General features: G+C 41.2%; 1 protein-coding gene across 1 annotated transcript in view; it reads right to left on the reverse strand.

The window, feature by feature from the left end:
- The window catches only part of MMP2 (matrix metallopeptidase 2), a 181,736-nt gene extending 157,037 nt beyond the window's left edge, over positions 1 to 24,699 (reverse strand). The window contains exons 1-2 of the mRNA XM_085636921.1: positions 24,249 to 24,699; positions 12,801 to 13,027 (exon numbers count right to left, since the gene is read on the reverse strand). Of these exons, the coding sequence (XP_085493047.1) occupies positions 12,801 to 13,027; positions 24,249 to 24,401 (380 nt within the window). The 5' untranslated portion in view covers positions 24,402 to 24,699. The remainder of the gene's footprint in view (positions 1 to 12,800; positions 13,028 to 24,248) is intronic.
- Positions 24,700 to 25,945: the final 1,246 nt, after the last annotated feature.

Raw genomic sequence — 25,945 nt, forward strand, 5'->3', positions numbered from 1 at the left:
GAAATTCCACTGTGTTCGACATCCCGAGGCAGCAGGTCTCGTGGAACGTCATAATCAAACTCTGAAAATTAGATTGTCCAAAGTATGTAGATAAAAAGGTGTCAATTGGATAGTAGCCTTACCAGTTGCGCTCTTTTACATAAGAATGGTAGCACATTCTCGAACAGGGCTATCCCCGTATGAGGTGATCTTTGGTAGACCACCAAATATGTGGGGGACGCCTATACCTCGTAAAATGACTGATGTTGACTGTAATATGCTGACAGATTACCTGGCTTCCTTGATGTCTGCACTACAATCTTGTCGTTCACAGGTAGCTGCAGCTTTTCCCGATAACACTGAGGTGAAGCCCCATGACGTGGTTCCGGGTGACCTGGTTCTTGTGAGGAATTTTGACAGGAGGAGCCAGCTGGAGCCTCGGTGGCAGTCGCCGAAACTCGTCTTATTGACCACAAGGACAGCCGTGAAGGTTGAGGGACGTAAAGGGTGGTTGCACTCGAGCCATATAAAGAAATTTTATGGACTACCGTCAGACGTGAATGCTCAGCCCTGCATTCCCTCACAGACTGATTCAAAACTCCCTTTGGTTGAAAAGACAGAGAGTGACATTTATAAACTGAAACTAAGGTCTAGCAAGTCAGACAATTTGATTGTTTAAGTCCTCTCCAAGGTGAATCGGTTGAATTTGTCTCTGTAAGAAACATGCGTACTGTAAATCACTTCGTAGTCACTGCATAGTGACATTAATAATTATGTTTTTCCTAAGTCTTCTGATAATTGCTGTTAGTATATTGCTACATATGTATTACCCTATTTCTAAACGTGTTTTCAATGCTACTGCTGAACATTCTTTTAGCGAATTACCTCCGCATGAGTTGTCCTATAGATTTGCGCTGCGCAACAACACTTTCATTAGTATGTTACATCATTCCCATCAGACCAGCAATGCTACAAATTGTTGGATATGTGGCCGACTCCCTCCCTATCAGAACTACAAGGGAGTTCTGCCTCTCTTTCCGTCTCCGTTCACACACAATGGCTCCTGTGGAGCATGGGTTAGTTTGATCAATTCCCTAGATTCAAATTCTGTAGTTTATCAAGACAACTGGGTATGGGGAAACCTGAACTTAGTTTTGCTTAAAGTCTGCTACCCTAACAAGGAGGGACTTCCCAAAAGAACAGGAACTGATCTAGAAAATGAAGTATATGGATTAGGTAACTTTACACTTAACCTCATGATTTTGAATGTTGAATCCGAAGCTACACCAATTTTGCCCGCTATGTCAGTATTTCCAGTTAAAGGTGAATTATGTGTAAGAAAGAATGGTTCAATACACATGGGCCATAGTAAATGTACCACTGTAATAGAATTCAGTGATCAAGGCAAGTCTACATTTAGAGCTTCTCGTCATTCCTACTTCATATGTGGCCAGACCGCATATATACGTTTACCTCTAGATTGGGATGGTACCTGTTACATTGCATTCCTTCTGCCCCCTGTTTTCCTAGCCCCTCCTGATTATCACAGAAATACCCATTTAGTACACAATAGACAACAGAGAGATCTCCCGATTGTCGATTACACTGAAACGGCATGGGAGCAATACACAGATTTCAATAAAGGTTTCTTTCCCTATATAGGTACAGTCACTAATAGTAAGCTGATACGTAGATTAACTAGAACCCTTGAAGCAGTAGTGAATGAAACTACTTCCGCCTTAGGCAACTTAACAGAGGAGCAGTCTGCGATGCGGATTGTTGTTCTTCAAAATCGTCTCGTCCTTGACGTCATCCTGGCCGATAGGGGCGGAGCTTGTAGGGTCATCGGATCAAGTTGCTGTGTTTTCATACCAGAAAACTCGCCGTCAGTATATAAAGCCATAACTCGCCTTCACAAGATTGTAAGCCAGATACACCAGAATCCAGGCACCTGGACTTGGTCCGGTTGGTTCTGGAGCGTGTTGTCAGCCTGGGGATGGAGGATCCTATCCTTCCTAGGTATTGGCTTTCTCATACTATTCAGTTGCTGCTTATGTCTACAATGTGGGCCAGCGATTTGTGGTCTGTGTGCCACATCGTGTATCCCGCCTCCAAGTTTTCGCTCAAGATCCCGGAAGAAGAAAGAAGAACAAATGATGCTATATGAACAGATTAATGGATTGATGAAGATCGATATCTCATGAAGGGTCCGTAGGGGACAAGGAGGGAATGAGGAAATATGAATTTTATGATCAGTTATGTCCCCTATCTTAGACCCCAACGGCTCCATGTACATGCTGCAAGTACATGTATGTTCCCTCCAGTTCCAGTTATGAAGACGCAAATACATGTGCGTCCACCGTCAACATGTCCTCTTTCAGATCCGCCATGAATGGGTCGGATATTCCGTTCCTAAGTATGAAAGGCCACCGACTTTATGTGGTTCACTTTCCACGTTTTACAGTTCAGGCGAGTAGGCCCTGAATTCTGCCATCAAGCCTTTTCCTGCCTTCTGTCTCTGAAAGCTCCAGTCTGAGCTCGCATCTGTATCCATGAACTTTGTCCTACTCCCTGCGCGGCTAACGGTGCCTGATCCGGCCTGTTGCCTGCCAAAAACTGTATTTCACCTTCAAGTTATCTGCTCCGCTCCTCATCCAATGCATTCCTGTCTAGTAGTTTAGGTAAACATCCTTCCAGCTACCGAGCAAAGGGCCCGGCCTCACTGTCTTCATGCAAGTAATTCATAGCCCCTGTTACCATGGAAGATTCCTGCCCCCTCGCATCTCATGTAGACACTTAGACGCTTGTACACGCACTAACAGTCAGTATAGAATAGATTCCGTCCGAGAGACCTTTCCTTTTGGATAATACAGTTCTTTAAACATAAGATATTAGATATGATTCGGGATTAGGTTGACCTGACCCCCCAGACTTCTGTCTCCACATGTAGAGCTAAATGTCAAGTCCCCTTCACCCTCTAGTTGCACGTCAATCACACGTCATGCGGCTGCGCGCGCATCTCTGCCAAGTATTTCTGCTGACATTGCAGGATTCTCTTATGGATCCACCCACTTGTGACATCATGTTTAATGACGTTTCTAGTCTACACCTACTATTACGCCTCTTTTCATTACGTATGTGTATTCTTATCTGTATTATCAGCTGTTACGCCTCCTGCATCTGTCTTAATGTAATGCTTTTCATATAAATATCTTTACTTGTCAATAATGTATTGCTTCCCTTCCTGAACCTTCGTGGTGATGGAATTTGATGCCATGGTTCGAACCATAATTCCTTTGTAGAGGAATAAAGCCTTTCAGAACCTCTAATACCACGGATTCTGCCTCTTATTTTTTACTGAGTTATTCTTACTAGACTTTACCGCATAAAAAATAGTACAGGTAATTAAATATTTACCACAGTATGTCCTCACATACCAGACAAATGCCTTGGAAAATGAGATAGCTTTACTCAAATTTATGAGGATTTTGCGTTTACGTTACTTCTCCTCGAATGCCAACATCATGGAAAGTGAAAGACCGGAACCAGAATTCATTGAGTTTAAACATAAATCTACATTTCAAGCTCCCACGTCACATAAAGTACTTGATGCGTTTGAGAATCTTGTGAAAAATGATTTGCGTAAACTTAAAACTAAATGTAGTAGATCTAGGCTGCTTTTTGTGAGCGCATCTGTATGGATTGTTTCTGTAGGAGCTGGAAAGCGTTTTGTATACAAACATGTATTTGTCATTATGCTTAATTATTCATGTTTTATATGGATTCATGTTGTTACATACAAAAAAAACTTGTGTATATGCATTTTTTATGTTGTCCTTTATTTATGTTTTCACTCACTCACCCTTTGTTTACTTTGTCACTTTTGTTTGGGAGACGTGGCTTTTCTTAGTTTTTTTCTACTAACCTTGAATTGTCTTCGCAGATTTGGTTTTCGTTTACTTTATATTTTGATATATAGAGGTTTGGATTCAATATCATTTTTTCTATTTTCCGCGGATTTTGGTAGTTTTCAATAGCGTTTCTTAGGCGAACGACATTGTTGTAGTCGTATGTCAATTTCTATGCTCAAGTACGCATTTTGAGACGTTACGAAACTGGCGATATAATGGCGTCTGCTGCGGGAGGTACCGATGAGATCGTTTGTAAAGTCATTGAGATTGTTGGAGATGCTGACTGACTCGGGCGGTGGAAATTTGTGGAATCGGTAAGCACATTTGCACTGAGATGGCGTTTGAATTCTGAGAAGCATATCATTGTGATTTTTATACGGGGTATACAAATTTATGGTACTATTTTTTCAGGTATTCGTTTTGAGTGAAGCGAATAATCTCCAATTGGACGACATTAGCTTGGAAGGTCAGTTTTGAGCACTAGTATGGTTGTGGGTGTGTATGGTGCCATGATTTAATTTCAGCCCAGCGTTTAAGGATTCATTTGATTCTTCTCTCAGGAACTCTTGTGTGGTAGCTCGACAAACGAAATTGTCTTCGTGAGCGGTCTGTATGTTTTAGTTTTTGGTGTCTAATCCTCACTTGGGTCTAGGTTTTGGTTTTGGTGGCAGTTACTCAAAGAACACCTCTTCTTGCGTTTTTGTGTATGATTTAGTATGTAGCAACAATGTCTAATAATTTCGTGGGGTCAGCACCACACCGATAAAACATTTGTATTTATCTTTGGGTCAATACTTTGTATCACTGCTATATGCATCTGTCAGTAATTTCTGCTTCCGTGCATATTAGAGTGTAAACACCATATATATATTTTTTTAGAGAATCAAGCCCCTGAAGAAGGGCCATTCCGGCCCGAAATGCATTGGGCATAATCAAAGCTGAGAAGAGAGTTTTCTTCAAGAGCAACTACAAGATTTCTTTGTTATATGAATGAATACATATAAATGTTTTTGTATTTTGTATGATTTTGCATAGATTCAATGGTTGAGTAAAAGTGAAATAACTTTATGATTTGTGTTTTATGATGATCTATCAGTTCAATGGAATTTTGGTGTAAAATGAATTGCAGTTAGTAGCAACAGCTTCATAGCTACGGTGCGCAGTGGTCAAGTTTTCATAAACTTGGTATATTCAGTGTTTCATACTAGGCCTATTCTGACCACGTCACAAAATGAGAAGAAAAAATTAAAAACTGAAGAACTAGCCCACTAGTCCTGGCACTGAAGCGCTCTCATTTTCAGAAGGATGTGCACTGTGATCAGAAAAATGCTATCACTGCCAAGTTCTGAGGGAGGGAGAGGAGTTGGCCTACCGGCTAGGGGGCTCGACCTCGGACCTGGGAAACTGGGTTTGAGTCTCGGTAATGACGCTAAACATCCTGTGATTCTGGGCAAATCACTTAATCTCCCTGTGCCTAACAAAAAATGAATGTGTGTCCTCATGTAAAGCGCTCTGATACCTGATTAGATTCGGGTCAAGTTCGCGCTATATAAAACTCTGCAACCCCCCCCCCCCCAAAAAAAAAGGTCTGAAGCCGCTGAACCATTCCCCAGTGCTGAATGTTTTCGTGGATTAAAGCAAAGTACTTCAAAGGATATAGATTATATATTTTTATTGTTTCCTAATTACATGATCCTGGCAGAGAAGTAAGCCTGCCATACCTACCAAAGGCATTCTAGCAAAAATTATTACAGTGCAAATCTTCTACCGTGAGGGTTTGTAATGTGGGTAATCAACACCAAAATCCATGACAACAAAAGGAATCTGTGAGGTTTCATGTAACAAAATACATCTCCTCAGGCTTAACATAGAACAATAACAATCCACGCTTACTTGCTATTGGCTTTAAAATATGTGCTTCATAATAAATGTATGAAACCTATTGCCTTTGTTGTGACCTTTAAAAAACAGATAAGAACTATGGCATCTGGCAAAATGTTTCACGATAATTTTTTCAGGATTCTAATTTTTGTCACTGAATTGTCATAATAACCAATTCAGACCTACTGTATTGAGCATAAGCCTTCCCACAAGGCAACTATCAGGTACACAGTAATAACATTATAAATGTGTACACAATTATAGGTGTTAAAAGCATGTAAAATCTGTCCTAAGAGGGACTAATAAGGATTATCATATTCTAAATCTTCTATTCTCACGGTTTGTTGGAGAAAGTCACCAACTATGGTAAACTGTGAGAATCCATTTAACAAAAGATCTGCCTACAGGCTTTGACCAAAGTGTAATTACAACCTACTGTTAACAGCCTCTTGCCTTTAACACACGGCTTTCACAACAAATGCCAGGCCTTTGGATTTTCTTATAACTTTTCATAATAAACAGATCAAAAGTTTGAAATCTGATGGATCTTTTCCTAATGAACCAAAATGGCCTATAGCTTTTACATTAGATTGACACTATGACCAATACAAGTGAACTGAAGTGTGCCTATGTTTTCAACCATCTATACATGCAGTAACAAAAATTACAAATATGTCAAAAATTACAGTTGACAAAACAACATACAACCCCGCTCTAAAGGGCCAAAAATGAATGATCACAATGAAAATCTATTAATTCCAGGGATTTTCAAATGGAATGATGAACACCAGCACCCTTGCCTACTAGGGTAATATGCAAGATTTCCTGTAAAAAATAACTGTCGAGCTTATAACACAGCGTGATAACAATCCACCAATAAAAGCCCATGTCTTCACAAATGCTTTTCGCCATACATAAGTTAATCTTACTGCCTTTGTCATGGTGTTTTATAATAAAGAGAACAAAGTTAAGGCTTCGGACATAACTTTTACCAGTAAACAAATCAGGCCTGTAAATACTTTATCATTGACTTGTCACAATATCCAGCTAAGGCCTATTGCATTGAGCATACGCTTTCCAACATGTAAATCATCAGGCATGATGTCACAAAATTAGAAATGTAAACAACATTACAGCTAGCAAAGCAAAGTACTACGTCTCCTAGGAAGGCCCATCAAGGATTAAAACAGGACAAAACTTAATTGCTTTTGGTCAACCGCCGCTAAAACTCTTGCCTTTATGGTAAACTGTGAGATTCCATGTAAGAAAATATCTCTTTGCAGACTTTAAGATTAGTAGAAGCCCACACTTAAATACCTATTTTACTTTTTATGTATCCTTTTGACAATATATAAGACACACCCACCATGTTTATAGTAACTTTTTAGAATCAACAGATCTAGCTTATAGCCTTGGTCATTGGCTTGCCACCATAACCAGAAAGACCCTGCTGTGCAGAGCATAAGCTTGATTTCACTCATTGCAACCAGAGAAGAACCAGAGAAGAACAAACATCATAGTTATCTAATAATTTAGGAGAAGTTGTTTATTAGCATCACAGTGGCAATTGTGTAACCTTAAAATACGGTCTCATCTATTACAGTGGCATTTGTGTGAACGAAAAGTCAAGCACAATAGTTTTGCTTGATGAAGAGCTTGGCTCAAGCAGCTGGATAAACAAATGGTCAAGGCTGTTTGGAGGGTGAACACTCTCTCTGTGGAAGCACACAGCTTGTGACAAATCAAAAGCTGTACTCAGACGAGCCAACATATGGGTGGAGTCACAATCACTTTCTGTAGTACTCGTGAAAGATCCTTTTTTTTTACTCACAGAATTTCTAATGACAGCTGTGCTGCCAAGCCAGACCTACAAATTGAAACCAGTAACTGCTTAACAATTACAATAAGTAGCTGTCCTATGATGAATGTTCACAGTTATAACAAATTTAGCGCTCCGTATCTCTGCAGAGTGCCCCACAACCCTTTCTGGAAGCAAATATGAATTAGAGACAACTGACTAACTAATATGTTCCATAAAACTGTGTGGGTCAAACAAAAGGTACGCAGTTCCTGAGGGAAGGATAGGGCGGATCTAGGGTAGGCAGGAGACAAGGTAAGCAAAGGGACAGGAAAGGGAGCAAGGGCCCTCACACACCCCGAGAGTTATCATGCTTCATCATAGGGCAGCTCCTCATTGGGCCGGTGCTGCAATGCCCAATGGCCCCGCAAGGAGGGTCTTTACCGGAGGTCTGCTGGATTGTAAGCCGGAGGCCCTATGTGAGGGGGTGGTGGGCAAACGTGTGGTGAGTAGATTGGGTGAAGTGTGTGTGGTAAAAATAGCTATGAGTGTTCTTGGAAACCTTTAATAGCTGGGCACTGATGCTAAGGCTAAAAACAGACTGTAAGAGTTGCGGCTGGCTAGGAGAATTGAACCTGCTGCAGCTCAATGTGTGTGATGGGTGTTGATAGTGGTTAGAAGGTCGACATGTTTCACGCCTATATCCTCCTACTGGATGAGTGGCGTTTCATCAGGACCGGGGGAAGAAACCTTATCTACTCTGTAAACTAGAGACGGTCAGGAGGGTATCCTAAGGTGTACTCAAACGTAATCCGGGAAGGGGGACAAGGAAGTAAATCCTTCTAGTGAACCTAAATAAGGAGTGATGCGGGGCCTCTGCCTGGACGTCCAAACCAACAGCTAATGGTTTCCAAGGACACTCATAGCTATTTTTATCACACACACTTCACCACACGTTTGCCCCACCACCCCCTCACATAGGGCCTCCAGTAATACTGTAAATCATTCTCAAGAACTCACTCTGTAGTTATGCTTGGACAGGTTATCAGAAGGAGTCTTTTTTTCCAGTTGTATTAAGGAAACAATACGTATTTTTCTGATTTTGAAAGCAGCCTTTCCAAATCCACTGGCATCTCTATTGCTAAATTCATTTGACAAGTTACAAAAAGTTTCAATTGGGTATAATAAAAGAACGTGGTACTTTGGATAGCAGGCTGTATGTGCCAAGGGGGATGTTATGGCTTAATAAACAACATGCATTGGCAAAGCCAATATGTCTTGTACTAGAGACCTATTGACAAAGTCAATTGCAACAAAGTTCTTAAAAAAAAGAAAGTCGGGGAAAGCAATAGCAACAGCAATGTATGTTCTGTGGGTGGGAGAGGAAGTAGAAATAGAGGTTGGGTGTAAAGGGGGAAAAGTGGCAATGAACCCCGGTGTTTCCCAATTGGGTTTAAACCGGCTATGCTCCATGGGAGAGATGAACACAAGCAGGAAAAGCTAAAACAAATAAAGCTAGCAAATAGAAATTAGGCAAGTATGAGATACAAAACTCAAAGCCAATGGTAAGCAATTGGTGGAAAGCATGCCTAGTTAAGCTGTCAACATGCCCCCTATATGTATTTGCACCCAGACAGACGTGCTGGCTGGTAGGCTTCAACCAAAAAATACAAGCAGAAACATATGGACCCTATTACATACCATCAGTCAGTCTCATAGTGCAACTGCGATCAGCTAGAAAATGTCTTCATAACAGTTCATTAGACAAGGCCAGGAGGAAAAGGGTGCCACCAGCTGGTGGGTGCTACATTGGCCCCCAGTGACTATAGAATCTGAGGACTTGAGGAGGTATTAGTAAAATGTCCCATTACCTACGTGACTACAATCCTTGAGATGGCCCTGTCTGTAGACATTCAATAACCCATATAGCAGTGATAGGACAGCATTGGGGACAGTTGTGGTTGGCCAACAGTAATACTCAATAGGAATAATATCAGAAATGTAGATGTCTGCTGCTGTTGTCTTGTTTCACGGAAGAAACAAATACGTGTCCATTGTACTGCACCCAAACTAAGAGCACAGCCAAGAACCCCAGAGAACTAGTCCAGTGGCTTTTCATTCGGGGGAAGCATTGGGAGTACTTACTGTTAATTTTCATGAAGTCAAAAGTAGGACATACAGTTGCTGTCAGACAGGTTCATGGAATTTTGGAATTTTATATACTGTCCCTGTGTAATAATCACCAATCACAGAAGTACATTTTAGTCTTGATATGGAGTCCCTATCACAATGCTGAAACCAGCAATAGGATGTAGAAGATGTTTTTCACCACTATGGCACTGGAGCAATGAACAACGAAAGTCATAGCACACTAATATGATACACACCAGCATTAAATGGCCTCCACCACCGATGGACAGGAAGAAAAGAGGTCTGTGCAAAGGCACGGTTTCACCTCCATCATTCCCACCTGACCTCCCATCTTGTACTCTGCTCTGAACCCCTGTAGCAGCAACCCTCCTGAGTCAAAGGGGCAACTAACAGCAGGCCTCAGAAAAAAAGATTATTGTTGGGTGAAGCAGCAAAACAGCAGCATGTACTACATGTGACTGGAGATGTGAAGACATCAGCAAGTGAAAGTGCAAGTTGTTGTAAGTGACATCATAAAGCAAACACAAGGAGATGATGGACGGAGCACACCAGTCACAGATCTGGGTTGAATACTTCACCGTTCTTTAGCTCACTTTGCCAACCCAGTTCAGACACAGCAATATGCAAATCAGTCTTGACCCTGTGCCTCATGGAAACAGTCCAGTCCGAACTGCCAAGCCAAATTCTTCCCTGGACCGGAAACAAGCATCCTGGGACCGTCTCGGGTTAACAGCCCTCACCAGCCAGGCTAGCTTGAATCCAGTGGCAAAGTGAACAAGGGACCCACATCTGGGCATACCCTGCCAACTCAGGGCAAACAAAGAAAACAGAAGGAGATGATGGACGGAGCCCTCACACTTTTCAGACACTCACCCCCAGTCACAGATCTGGGTTGAATCCATCATCGTTCTTTAGCTCACTTCGCCACCCCAGTTCACACCCAGCTATATGCAAATCAGTCTTGACCCTGTTCCTTATGGGAACAGTCCACCTCGAATTTCACCTGGATCAAGAGAGCAGATGGAAAATGGCTGAGGTTTTTTTTCAAGAATTGGTTTAAAACTTCCAGGTAAAGCACCTGGAAAATCCAGTTCTGAGCAGTTATTTGCCATTTTGGAGGGAAACTGTTAATGGTTGGACATCGCTGTGGAGAAACCAACTGGTAATTTAAATTCCAGCCCTTCTGTATCTTTGCAGCAAAGTTCGGCCAACTCTTAATGAGGCCCTCGTTGCCTTGTATGCCATTCCCAAGGCAACAGTTGTAGATATCTGCCTGCAGCTCACATGAAATCGACTTCAGTAGATTTCTGAAACATTTTGACATATGTATCCAACTTTTATGGAATTCACTGAAATTTCCTGTAACAACTTTAGAAATATATGGCAAACATTGATGCATAGAACTACTCCCATTAAACAGTATATGCAAATATCCATTTCAAACAGTAAAGCACATTTGCATATTTTTTTTATTTTTTGTATCCCCACATGAAAAATATTTTTCTTCTCTCAAAATCCCTTCTTCTCTAGGGGTGTGTGAAATTCGTGTAATTTGCTTTTCCGTAATTTACGAAGTTTCAGAAAATTTGTGTGAAATTATGTGTAATTACATGAAATGCAAAGCCACCATTTGGCGTTCTGTTTTACAGCAAAACGCGTCCTCGCACATGTTTTTGAACAGACACATTTCACGCAAAAAAACTAGCAGAAAACACAAACACCACAAGGGGCAGCAACTAACGTTTAGGTTGTTCGTGTTGTTTCTGTGCAATCGTGCAACTTTTTGCTGTGAACAGGAAGTCATTATGTGACATGGCGTTGTAACGTAATTTCTGGAATTTTCTGTAACAAATGTAGCATGTAATTACCAATATTACACAAGATTATGAGGGCGGCATGGAAATCTGAATTATGTGAAACCAGCATTAACAATGCCAATAGGTCTGGTTTTAAAGGACTAACAGATGAAAACATATTCATACACAATGAATGAACTGTGCATTAGGCCTGGGCTACAATTCCGTTCCGCTTGCGGAAATTGCGATAATTTGACATTTTCACGTTCTGCGGAGAGCGCAAAAATGTCAAAATTTCCACAATCCGCATTTTACCGGAAATGTTTTGCTTGCTCGCGCTGTAAAATAATACATTCTCACGTGCGCGCGATCGCCTTACCTGAACCCCCCGCGTTCGCCGACAAGTTTTCCCGATCCGGTCGCGTTCTCCACGAGATGTTGGATTGTTGGTAGCCATTTGCGCTGGCTCGCGACAGTTTGCGCCCGCATTAACGTCATTCGTCGCGAGATCACGTCTTTCCTCTCGCGATCATGCACTGCGAGACCAGTGAAAACAAGATGGCCGCGCCCGCGAGCAACCGCATGGGTACGTTGGCGAGCTGCGACCACGCAGAAAATACCGCGAACGGGCGGGAAAAAAACTTCCGCATCTACGCGATATTTCTGCGTGTTTGCGGAGATTTTTAACATTTTCGCGATAATTTGCGAAAGTGAATTTCGCAAATTCCGCCCACCCCTACTGTGCATGCTGTATAACCGTCCGCAATGCCTCCATCAGTGCCTCCTGTATCTCAGACATATGTTTAATTCCCCTTGCTGCAGTGCTGTATGGCACCAGCCCTGCAAGCTTTAGGAGTACATATAGCAGCACCACAAAGATGGGAAAGAAAACACTAGGCCCTAACATTGCCTGTACAGAGAGACAGTTTTGCACTGGACATGTGTGTGAATGTGTTAACACATTAATGTCCGACCTGTTGCTTTACAATTCTTGCTTTAGATGTACTCTTCCTGCTATGTTTTTAACTGCAAATTCATTTTGGATTAATGTTAATGCTCTACAAATCGGGAAATCTTCTGGAGTCAGAGAGACCTGGTTTGTCTTTCTCCAAATGTACTTATTTGTATTGTAACTTTTAATTTTCCTGTCAAGTTTTAACATGACAAAATATAAGAAACATTTGGTTCATTCGAGAAAAAATCAGTTTCATAAGAGTTTACACAAAACCATTAGAATTGCTCACATGCTCTAGACAACCTTAAAAAACATCTAGTTTGCTGTACCTGTATGTGACGTGATTGTTTTCCCATTTTGGCCTTCTTGGGAAGAAGTTGTAACCCGCCAAGTCTGGGTTACCACATCGAGGTTTCTTCATGGTTTCGATCGTGCTCTGATCCAGCACTCCACTTTCAGGTAACCCAAAAAACTTTTGCATTTTCTTCAAAGTATCTTTTAGCACAAAGAGGTTGCATTTTTCTTTTGGGCACCCATAGAACTTGTTTAAATATTGCTTTAGGAAAAACGAAAAAAGAGAATTTTACTTTGGTGAACAGTACAAGGAATACTATTCCATTTAGAAACACATGTGACATGTATTACTGGAATAATGAAAGACTGATTGCAAACTGTGGAAATACTGACATCGAATTTAAAGTCTTAGTTAATCTTTAATTCGTCGGTTTTCGATGTTAGGTATTTTCTCAAGATGCATCAAATAATACTCAGAGATGTACAACTACAATTTGTACATCTATATTTATTTACATGTGTATGCTAATGGCTATCAGTACATTGTGTGTAAAACAGTTTATGCTGTTTATGCATCAAATTTGATTCAGGTTCTTTTAATGACCTCATTACATGTCCAGGGGAAAGAAACTATGTTTAAATACAGGAATCTGGGTTCAAATTTTAAGCAAATTTTTTATCTGTTCTGTGGCAACGTTGTAGCTGTAGAATCACAGTATTTCCCCCGCATAATATGTGCAATTGAGCCATATTGACAACTCCTCACCTTTGAGCTTCACTACAGAATAAGCCTCGCTTTTTCCTTACAGATAATTTCTGCTTCAATGTGTTAAGTTTATTATAGGATTTCTGTGCTAAGGTAATAAAACATTGGTTTCATACCATGTGAGTGTCAATGTTGCTTCTTTGCTCCCTAGTCAGATATCTGGCATTGCTTCGGTTCAGTCTCATGTAATTAAGGAGAGCAGTGAGGGATAGAGATAAGGTAGTATTATTGCAGTCATTACCAGATACCCTAATAACTCTGACTGCAATTCTTCTTTGGGACAGTATCAGGGGCGTAGCTTCAGGGTAGTATTTGGGGTGTTACAGCCCCCTAAAAAATGTATTCTAAAGTGAATATTTGGGTACAGGTACTTTCAGTAGGGTATGGTGAGGTATCAGTTGGATTTCACCAGTGGCGGCTCCTCCACTAAGGCAGAGGAGCGTCACCGCACTGCTTTTTTGCAGTGAAAGACAGAGAAAATAAAATGAAAATAACGTGTTATTATCATCTTATTTTCTCCTACTTCTGCCCACAGCTTTGCGTGAGGGGGCAGGGACAGGGGAGGAGTGGCAGCACCCTTCTAAAGTGCGTAATGACTGCTTGGACGGCCCTCTCAGGCCTCCCAAAACTGTTGTGCGCACTTTGAACGTTCTCCATGCAGGCTGCATTACAGCCTACGTGGCGAACATATTCAGGCCTCCAGTCAGCCTCTGGGTGCCGAAACATGGTGCTCAGACCAATCTCAACGCTGCCGCAGCGTTGTGATTGGCTGACTGGGAGCATGGGTGTGCTTCCTGTGGCCGCGCGACAGAGGACTACGGAGGAGAGACGCGGCGAGGAAGTGCCGAAAGGGTTAGTTTTTATTTTTTATAGTCGCTCCCCCACGTCCTCCTCTTACTGCGTTCTCAACCCTACCTCCTGTGTACTTCCCCCCCCCCCCCTCCTGTCCCCAACCCCCTACCTCCAATCTGTGCTGGCCGCCGCTGGGTTTCACCCTGGAGTTTTACATTGCTACACTGACAAAAACACATGCACACTCTCTCTCTCTCTCTTGTCTCTGCCTCAAAACCTGGTTAGTTTGGAAAAACAATTGTGATTTAAGTACCCATAACAATCCACACTGCTCTCTATTTCTACTGCCTCTTAAGCCCTCCTTGTGTCCTCCTTTTCATAATGTATTTTAACAAGATATGCCAGCGTGATTGTTGGGAATTCTGAAGCAAACACCCCCTCAATCCTACTGACGAAGCTACTGGACGTGTGTTGAATAGCTGCACGGCACTCAGCATTCCCAGTACTTAAACAGTAACGAGGCCTATTACAGTACAATGTGTCTGAAGCCAGAATGTCTTCACATGCAACCATTCATGAGCTAAAGACTGTGACTTTAGAAGGAGGGACCAGAGAGGTCAAACCTAGAGCAGGAAGGCCCAACCATTGTCTGCTTAGAACTGAGCCCTATGCATGTCTCATTTCGGAACAGTCATAGGTAGGACTTCTTGAAGTTTATTATGAGATGAGGGCTTGGATTACTATGCAATTCAGTCAAAAACTAGTTTTCAGCATAAGCAAAGATGTAGCATTAATTAGCCAGTCATAAGATAGGGAAATACCTCTTACTACAGGTTGTAAAGACGGCTACCGAAGAAAATAGTTTTTTAAGCCCGGTGAATTGAAGGAAAGTTTGAACACTAACAATGACGACTAGAAGTGGAGCCTTCTTAAATAGAATGGACAATTGATACTAAGAATTACCAGAATGGCACCAAAAACACATTCTCTACTAAGCTGCTTCCAGTACAAGAACAGAAAGGAAGACATGTCTTGCTCTGATCCACCTGGACGAACTGAAGTGACTGCCCCTTCTCTAAAATGGGTTGCACCACTTCACTGAGCGGCTGCTTTACAGACAGCGTCAATAACATGTAGCCTTAATGGAAAAAACATCTGAAGTCAAAATACAATTCAGAGGAATACACAAAACTATCCATAGGTTTCTCCTGAAATGATTGGTGACAGATCCGTTTATCTGATTTGTAACCAAAGAGAAATAACCAATTTCTGCATGTCAGAAAGATCTTTATTTGAAGTAGTGTAGTCAATTAGTATACAGTGCTTGGGGAATGACTAGTAAAGCAACAAAAGTACCCATCATGACCATAACTCTTTGCACCACACAGCTGATGTTTGAAGACTTGAGAAATTGAAGGAAATCCTTATGGGCATTGGAAAGCAAAAGGACTGACATGAATTCAAGGTATCCTCTTGCAATTTTCTAATGAGTTGTAAGCAGACTAGCTACCCATGTGAGGCACATTTGCTCAAACATGGGTTCTTCAGTTTCAATTAGCTTTGTGAATTGTGGAAAGATTTTGAAATTGAGCTTCGTTTCAATACAGCCAGTGAAAGGTTTTCATAGGCGTTTTGCAGGGTCATCAGTTTGGATTAAAAGACTGAGTTTGGCTCTGTGATTTTGAAGTCTTTAAATCTGTCCACGAGTTTTATGGGAGCCCTACATAGACCACACTACAATAGTTCAACGCCCCAATATTAGGGTTCTAGTAAACTCCACTTGAACATTGGTTTGTAATAATGGAAGGATGTTCCTCAGCACGACCAATTGTAAGTTAACAGCACTGACTACAGATTTACCTTTTAACTTTATCCTCAGATTTCTTACTTGGTGAGATGCAGGCAGACAGGACCACTTGCTCTTGAAAGTTTCAAAAGGGAAAATGTTGTGGTCTTGCCACCTAATACCAGGATCTCTGATTTAGCTCCATCCATGTACAGGAAATTTTCTCTGACTAGTCGGAGTTGTTTTTGAAACAAATGTTGATTTGGGTGTATGTTTTAGAAATGTACCTGATTTTGTGATAGAATATGCACCAGTGGAGCAAGTAAATGTTGAAGGTGCAAAGATCAAATCCCTTGTAAAGCATTGCCAGATACCCCAGCTATTTGTTGAGCTTTTTCTAAATGATATCTATGGGTTAGTAAGCTGCAGAGTAAGACTACTTGCTTCCCTGTATTCAGGTAAGAGAGGAGGCCTTTCTTAATACTAGCAAATGTGGTTTATGTGCGTCGGGGGGCTCTAAAGTGTGAACAATATTGTTAGACTCCATGTGCTCTTGTAGTCGATTAGTGATCTCTTTCTCCAGTATCATTTTCTGATTTAAGGCAGGCTGGACTGATCCAGGGTATTTTTAACTTGCTAAGTTTCTTTTAGGAATGTGTAATGAATGAGTGTTTAAATAGTTTAGGAGCCGCACTAATAGAGAGGCATTCATTTATCTTGCTTGTTATGTTGGCTGTGAATGTAGGGAAGTATAGCTTCAAGCTTGATCTAGGACAATATTAAATTTCCAGGTAAAAGGGTTTGACGTCTTTAGGCAAGAGATACATGTAAATTTCCCAGCTGTTTAAAGGACAAGGGTGAGACATGACTAAGGGGTTTGAATGGAGAATATTATGATAATATATGGTTGAGAAATTGAAGTTGCAAAGACCCTGATATGGTTCCAGTAAGGCTATCATGAAACATAGGGAATTCACTTTAAGCTGCTCGATTAATTTGGTTCATTAGCGGCCTGGTCAATACATTTGGAAATGTACGTTTTTAGAGTGTTCTTTGGCATGAGCTGGCAGGCACAAACGTGCACATCTGCATGCTGTAACGGGTCTTGAAACCTTTCAGATTTTATTTCATCGAAACATTTTCATTTTTCTTGTTCTGGGGTCTTGGCCCACAGTTACCATTTATAATATTAGTCTGTTTTTTTAGTTAAGCAGAAGGGTACATTTGTTGTTTTAACTTTTTTTGAGTTAACCTATAACGTTTCCAGTATTCTCTCCCTGTAACTCTTTATGTGCATGGAATATCTGGCCCATTATTTTGTTTATTTTGTCCAGCTAATCTGTATTCTATTCCCTCTGTATGTTGGACAGAGAGTGCCGCTGCACCAGAGGAATGACCAAGGCAGTCCTGTATTTGTCCATCCTTCCTCTGGCGATGCGCAGGCAGGATCCCTTGGCCAGTTTGTGCTTGCTTGACAGGAAAGATCATAAGCAAGACACAGGGGAAGACTGAAACCTGGAGCATAGTGTTGGAGACCAAAATCAATAGACAATATTCCTATGCCTTATCTGTTAAACCAAACAAAAGGGCTCTCAGAAAGTCCAATTTTAAGAAAGGACTGATCTCTGCTTGATATACAGTGAAAAGCAATATTGCCCTAGAGGTCAAGTCTTAGATTTAGAAATAAATGTAGCTTTTATTTAACGAAAACATGGTTAACACATTGCTTAAGCCAGTGTCAATACTGGCCATTCTGGATAACTGCAAAACTGTGCATGTTGATTGTTAATACAAAATGGGCGCCATGATCACCGTTATTTTCAAGGACTTGTTTTGCCTATTACCATGCCCTGTTTCAACCAGGTGAGCCTTTGCTGGCCGCCATCATAATCTTCACAACTTTTCAATAACATGTGGCTTTGTTTACAAGCCAACTGGTGTCAGAGGTGATTTTGCACTGTTATTAATTCGATTAATTGATCCCTATGTGCTTCAATTGAGAAATCTCTAGTGTTGGGGAAAATTAATTTATGGTTTGATGACATCCACTCTAAGGTGTCAGGGTGTCTCATGTGCGTTGTGCAGCAGTTCGCCTTTACCAATTAGTATGAGGCCACAACCATATACATGGACATCCTTGGATCTGATTGTTCTTTCTTTTGGTGACATAGAAGTAACTCCAGGCAGACTCTTCCTGCGTTCAAACCATTACCATATGTATTTTATGTTAATTTTTCCTGATAATAATATAGTAAGATGGAAAAAGGATTCGTTCCTGAGACGACCTGGGATCAAATCTAAAAGTTCTAATTTGAGGTCTGCATTACCTAATTTCAAGCTAAAGAGAAGTAAGCATGTTGATCTAGCTGTTCTAGAGTTTAGGGAGTGGATTACCACTATTGTAGATGCAATCGTAGAGGAAAAGAGAATTATTCTGCATTTAGTGCATCATAACGAGCCTTAGCTTGAAGCAAACTTAGTGACTATAGATATGCATGTAAGAAAGCTGAGAGAAACTTGACATCAATTTCGATCTGAACAATAGAAATTTGGACAGATCAGCTGAAAACGAATACAAAAGACCTAGAGTTTGTATGCCCTGCTGGAGGATTGTCAAGGAGCTTTCCGTCGCTAACTGTGAAGCCCAAAAAGTTTCAGTTCAGGAGGATTTTAGTAGCATCTTATTTCTTCAAGGAAAAAGTTGAAGCAATCAGAAGTTGAACCTGTTTTAATGTTGACAGACAGTGAACTGACCAAAGCTCCATTCCAACCATCTAGCTGGAAAGGCTTCAATCAGTTTGAGCTGGTTGCGCCACTCATGGTTGAGAATTAGTACAGGAAACTAAATACAGGATCAATAAACTAATACTATGGTTGAAAATGCAATTGACCCTATGCAGGCTCTTACTCACTACATCAGTAACTTAACCAACAGATAATGTATGCGCTCCAAACTCCCAAGACGCACTTAATTGATTTTTTTATTATTAAGAGTTTTCAATATTCATGGCACTCCTTTGAGCTTCGAGGCGTACCTTAACTTCAGAAGATTATTTGAAGCTAGTCAAAATAAGATGATGTCACTTGAAACCATTGAGATTAGCAGTGATTTGTTTTTGGAGCTGAACTTTTAAGGATAGTTAATATAATAAGGACTTCAAGCATCAAAATACAACAGTCCCTAATTCATGGTTTGTTGGAAATCCGCCATTGGTATACCCGAAACACGAACATATTTTACATGAGCCCTGAAGAAGCAGTTGTTTTGCCGTGAAGCACGTGGTGACTATAGCTGGACTTGTGCTTCCAGAAGCATTTTATATGATTTTTAAAGAACTTCAATATTTCTACACTGTAGTTTAGTTTTCAGTAAGAATCAAGCAGTTTGTATTTTTTTGGTTAAAACTTTTGTAATTGCTATCATTTAAATTGCAGAGAAAAACTGAACTTTTTCTGAATAACTTTATTTTGTAATAAAAGCAAATTGATACTTGTTGTTATGTTTAACATTTGTATTTAGAAATGTTAACGTCGTAAACCTTGGCTCCCTATAAGTCACTTTGATCGGTAAAGACAATTATTTTATTAATGTTAGACTTTCTACTCTGCTCAGTCAGTCACTGAGGTAAGAGATGGTTCCTTTAGGGTAGTCTGCTATTGAAAGAATAGGGTGCTGATTCATTAACAATGACCGATGTCATCAAATCTGGCTGGTACCGCAACCGTTTGTGAAAGACTTTTTAAAGACATTGTGAATGCATAATCATCAAATTATCTTGAAATTAACAACATCTTGGACCTAAGTCAAGTGGGTTGGTGAGTGATTAGATCATACATGTGGTTCTCCCAAAACGATTGTGGTTTGGTATTGTATGTGGACTCCATGTCAAGAGAATGGCTTGCACACTTTGGGGTCTCACTGCCTATTTGGTTTAAGACCAGGAAGGATCACGACATTAAGAATGGTGGTTAAATTTCTTTGTCTCAGTCAGGCTGACCATGCGGAAACCCTTTTCAGCTATGAATTCTTTTGTATCACAGGATGAGGTTTTGATGTTGTTCTGTGATATCTTATATGAAGAGATTTTGAGAAGACCTTACTGTGAGGGTTTAGTCACTGTTTGTGGTTCTCCACATATAGTATGGAGGGCCAATCATGTTGGATTAGATTTTTATCAAAGTGTTTTTGATATGAGGTTGTGAAACCTCTTCATTAAGTCTCTTATGTTTCTGTCATTGGCCTGTATCATCACTGTACCATCAGTAGGTTAACAAAGTCTCAAACCTTGAACCTTGACTGGGGGCCATATCTGATCGTGACTAAAACAAAAAAAATCCCTTTATATTCTTTACTGATAACCTCTACCCTCCCTTTCTACAACTTCTCCCTTCCACATCCCAAGCTTCCCCCAGAGCTGACTCATCTCCTTTTCGTTTATCTTTACTTCCATTCATCTCTATAAACAAAGGGCTATGATCACTCTCCATTCTACTTTGGACATATATGTTTCCAGACTTGTAAAGTTCTTCCAGGAACACCAAGTTGCAAACGGTTATGGAATATGATGTTCTAGTACTATAGGTGGGGATGCTTTTATCTAATTTGAAGATAGTTCCTTGCCAAAATTAGGTTTCCTAGAGAGGGTTTCTCAAATGCTTAGTTTGCTAGAAGTAAAGTCTCTGCTTTCACACCCCAAGCTCCTTGTTTACCATTAAAGTCCACACAGATAAAGGAAGAAGTGGCACTCGCCTCATGTGTGCACACACATACAATCCTAACACTAGTCCACAGATGAACAATGTTCTTCCTCTAGCTTGCCACACATAGCCTTGTGAAGAACACAACAGCTGCCATCTGCAAGTGCTCGGCCAGATTAACCTTGCACCAGACAAATACCAGTTTACAGAGATTTGGCAGAGAGCCACAAGATGTAATCCGCAATTCAAAACACCACGCAAAGTCAACCCACTACACCCTCTACATTTGCACAGGTTTGGTTAGAAGGTTTCAAGACCCTCTCCATTATGGAACACTTCCATAAAGACATCGTAAACCCTTCAAAGCAATCACCAGCATCAAACTATAATTTGAGGCGGAAGCCTGCTGTGGAGAAAACCCACGGATGGAAACACAACCTCACTCTTAACCCCTTCGGCGCTCATGACGGAACGGTTCCGTCATGAGCGTCGGTTGAGCTGTGCTCATGACGGAACCGTTCCGTCATGACCACGCCCGCGCAAGAAACGGTCAGCGCTGAGCGGGAATCGGCGCCGCATCGAAGGGGTTAAATCTATGCAAAGCGCTGAGGGGCCAGGTAATTGGTGAATGCTGCACTATATAAACACCCAGTAATTTAGTCACATTCTTTCTGTCTTCTATGTCTGCAGGAATTAATTGAAGAAAAGTTGAAACTTCTTGTCCAACTTGCACCATAATCCGCATATTTTCTGAGTGAAACTTCAGGTCTGTGTCAGATGTCTTGATTGTCTTATCTACCTTTCAGTCAATGTGATCTGAGAAAGGCTCATCTTGGAATTTCAGCAATGCTTGTCTCGAATAACTGGGCACAAAGGATTTCATGTTTAACAGTGGAGTAAAGCTGTAATGAAACCTTCAAGATGGCCAGCTTCTAGTGAGGAAGCAGGGCAGTGAGGAATAGGCTCACTTACCGCCTTCCATTTTCTGAGTAGCAGATCTTTGATAGTAGGATGCAGATATGATCTTTCTGACTTGAGAAGATGATATCGATGTCGTGAAGGCGCTTCTGTGTGTAGTTCAGAGCATGGATCCAAAGAGGCAAACACGGTTCAGCTGATCAATGCAGCCAGGATCCAGTGTGAGGAGCCTAAATGAGTGTCAGAGCTGGTCTAGACATAAAGCTTTATCATGATCACAAACATACCAGCCAAGAATGATTGTGGAGTGGAAATGAGTGTCAAGGTAAATATGTTACCATGTTAACACTCATAGATTATGAAGTAGATAATCAGAAACTACAGGGATAAGTATCCAGGCAACAACACATGCCTCATATACTTCTGTTGCCAGGCAAAAGAGGTATCATTAATTCTAAAAGTTGCTATTGAAGAGGCAACTGCCTAACTATAGATTTGCTGAATTTGCACCATAGAGTATCACATGCTTCTTAATTTACAGATCTCAACAAAAAGATTCTTCTCAGGAAGAATTATTGGGCCACCTTTCATCTGTTGATAGCTGAATGCAGGTACTGAATAGATGGGAATTTTGGCCAGGTGGTTTTAATATTCCCAAATGATACACTGACTGGGTCAGGGCTTTTATCTGATCCAAAAACAAACCCTTACCTATTCATACCCAGTGGAAATGTTTTCATCCTCTGTCCAGAAAATGTTTTGTCCTACTATGCATGCAAATAAAAGTGTATGTTAATGCCATTGCTCTCAAGGTCATAGTTATTTGTAGGTGGAAGTTAGAAAAATCTCAAACTTTTACAACCTCTTCCAAAGATTTGATACATGGCGCCAGTCTCAAAACTGACTGGCACTCATGTACCTGGTGACAAGACAGTGCTTGATGCAAACACTTTTTACCACGCAATTACGAAGAAAGATTTGTGGAGGTGGTAATGAGTTTCCAGAATATATATCTGCATAAATATTGTGCTGCATTTTGGTGCACTGTGGTGGTCGTGGTGCATTCTTTTTGACAGTTTTTTTTATTTCTATCTATGTTTTTGTTGCATTGCTATTTTGCTTTGTTTCATCTCATTGTGCTGCTGTGTTCTGTAGTTTATTTTATTGATGTCTACAAATGCTGCTACGTTTCTAGTGAAAAACAGCATATTCCTTTAAAGATTCACTGAGGAGGATTCACCCCTGTCTAAGGTGGTAATATTTCAGCTGCTCAAGCTGTTCAACTATTTAAGACACAAGGCAGCCCAAAACTGTGGCAGGGACCTGACTTAAATGAGCACTTTCAGTGTTCGGTTTATGTGATAGGCCCTTTGATTCTCAAAGTGTCAGTTACTGAGACACACACATAATAAACATGGAAGGACAACTTCTGTTGTATTTGGCTGTTTCATAATGAACCGTGGGTGCTTCCAGCATGGTTTGCAGAGGGATGAAACCCAAAACTGAAGATATATTTTAAAACGGAAAGGGAGTGTGCAGCTCAGGAAACATGCACTATTTAACACAAGAAATGTGTTTATGCATGCCTCCTTTTTTGCTCAGTACAAATTAGTTTATGTTTTACACAAATGTTTCTTGTGCTGTGGTCCTTAAGATAGTGTTCATAAAATGACTCCTTAACGCTTCTTTGCAAGACTAAATTTCTGTTTGTAAATAGCATTTTTTCAGTAGTATCTTTTGAATGTGTATAGCATTATTTCTTAAACAATCTATTTAACTTACTTAGCCTTCAGATTACTTTTGTATCAACGCGTGTTAAATGAAGCTGAATAAATAGCCCACGTGATGAGCCCCGTATTTTCCTTTAGCCTCATTATACATTGCATAATTAGATCTGCTTTGCCATCTATGTTGCAATTCCATAGCCACATACTCAGCCCAGCTACCTAGCTTGGTCTTCTGCTGCCTCACAATTCCAGTGACATTCATTTTACATACCTTTATTGGAAATCCAGTATTAAAACGTAATGTACACTTTTCCCCAAGTCTATTTATTAAACATTAATCTGGGCGATGGGTACCTGACAAACACAGAAATCCTTGTCTGAAAATTGTCGCACAGACTCTTTAATTGTATGTTTCCTTATTATTTCATATTATTCCATTTTATTTCATTTCTCCTTCTCTTATTGTGTAGTATATGCTCTCTCGTGGCAGCTTTAATGCTTACCACTTTCGTCATTGCTCAAGGTTACCGGACCTATTATACGACATTACGGAAACATAAGTACCGAACGAGGGCTGTAAAGTTGGAGCTGGGTCTAAGCTTTGTTCAGGGCGGTAAGTTTACGCGCCTGCGCATTTGAAAACCGATCCCACTTTTGTCTAAATGTATTCTCCACGGACTACGGCAAGAATAGAGTTCACTCACTCCCAGTCGCCGCTGAAACAAAAGAAACGTACACATCGCCCACAAAACGTAACAAAGTACCAGAAAAGCACAAGGGAAGTAGGCCCACTCACCACTGCCAGCTCCTTCTCGGTCTGGGGGCTGCTGTCTCCTGGAAATTTAATGATTGGCGACGGAGCAGCCAGCGCGTCCCGAAAAACGAGTATATTGAGCAAAAGGAGCTGAAAAAGGTAGCCAAAAATGTGCAGGGCTCCAGAAGTCCTCATTTTGTCAACTTTGTTCTCCCTTTTCCACGGATTTGCCTCCTCTGAAAGTGACAGTGCTCCGCCCGGCTGCCCCGTCTCACAGGCACATCCTTCTCGCTGCAGGGGCTGTCTTTTCTGCCTGCGCTAGCAATTCCTTTGTATGTTTTACTGATCCTGATGCGCAGCCTCCAGCTACCAAGAGGAAGTCTCAAAACCGCTGGAAACACGAGAAAGGGGCCGGCTCCAGATGGAACTTGCCTTGCTGCTTCTTTTTTTCCCCCCGAGGTAGCAGCAGACTGATGTTGCATGCAGTTACTCCAGGCTGCCGAAAAACATCTAATCAACGCTCCTCTGAATCTGTGAAGTGGATTTTCAGACTCACGGGCCGGATCACGGAACATTTCTGGCAGGCGCTATTTCATATCCTTGGTGGTAAATTAACATAGTGCTTGGAGATATTTACCACTGTGACAAGAGTGTGCATATTTACCGTGTGGCCTTTTGTCGTGATGCTGATGTGCAGGGCTTTAAGTGGTATGAAGCAACTGGGGGTCTCTCATAGGGGCGTGGTCAATGTAATTAAGGGCGTGGCTGAAACACCTAAGCTAAAAATCTGGGTTCAGCACAGTGTGCCGCCCGACTTGTATTTTGCTGTTCCTGTCATTGCGTCCAGATATATGATACAACAAGTGACATCAACATACCTACAAGTCAGGACTATTGGCTTAGTCAATTGTTGTTAGCTGCATAAGATAAATAAGAAGCAACTATGGCTTGTATATGATATTGAAAAAGCTTCCACTTAAAGCCCTGGTGACACCACAACAATGTTGCTGCTCCTGAGTTTCATAAAGAGAAGGGAAAGCCAGAGAGAAAACGACTCTCTTTAAAGGATTTCCCTTCCTCTACAACGCTCACCACACGCACCTTGATGTGCCTGCTGTCACTGCAGTCCGGAAAAAAAACGGACCGCCTGTGCCAGGGCACAAAACAGAGCCCGATAGACACCCGTTTTAAGACCCCCTTAAAAACAAGCATTGGCATAGCCAATAGGTCTCGCTTTTGGGACCTTATAAGTATTTAGTTAAGCAGCACAATATCCTTGGTGCAATAACATCAACTGTTGCATGGCTCAAAACTTATAAGGTGCCAAAAGCGAGACCTATTGGCTATGCCAATGCTTGTTTTTAGAAGCCTGGCATTAAGTTTTAAATGTGGACTGGTAAGAAAGGTGCCAACTCGAGGGGCAAGGTCTAGAGAGAACTATTGAACCCAGTGCATATGTTAAAACACGTACAAAGATATTAAGCAAGCCTTCATAAATTATTCCCTAAAATACGAAGCCTTTTTTAATAGAAACACGTCAAAAGCGCATCGCCATAGAAGAAACCTGCAAAGTGTAGCACGTCTCTGATAGTGTTCGGGATCTGAGGTATACGACATGTCCATACTTTTTTTTAGCCTTGCGCTGAAAGTTTAAACAAGCTGTAGCCCGGTAACTGACGTGGAGGAAGGGGGTAGTAGAAGGGAGGGGTTTACGGTGCACCACATCCCACGTGTAATGT

This window comes from Triturus cristatus, chromosome 12 (genome assembly GCF_964204655.1).
Source record: "Triturus cristatus chromosome 12, aTriCri1.1, whole genome shotgun sequence".
NCBI lineage: Eukaryota > Metazoa > Chordata > Amphibia > Caudata > Salamandridae > Triturus > Triturus cristatus.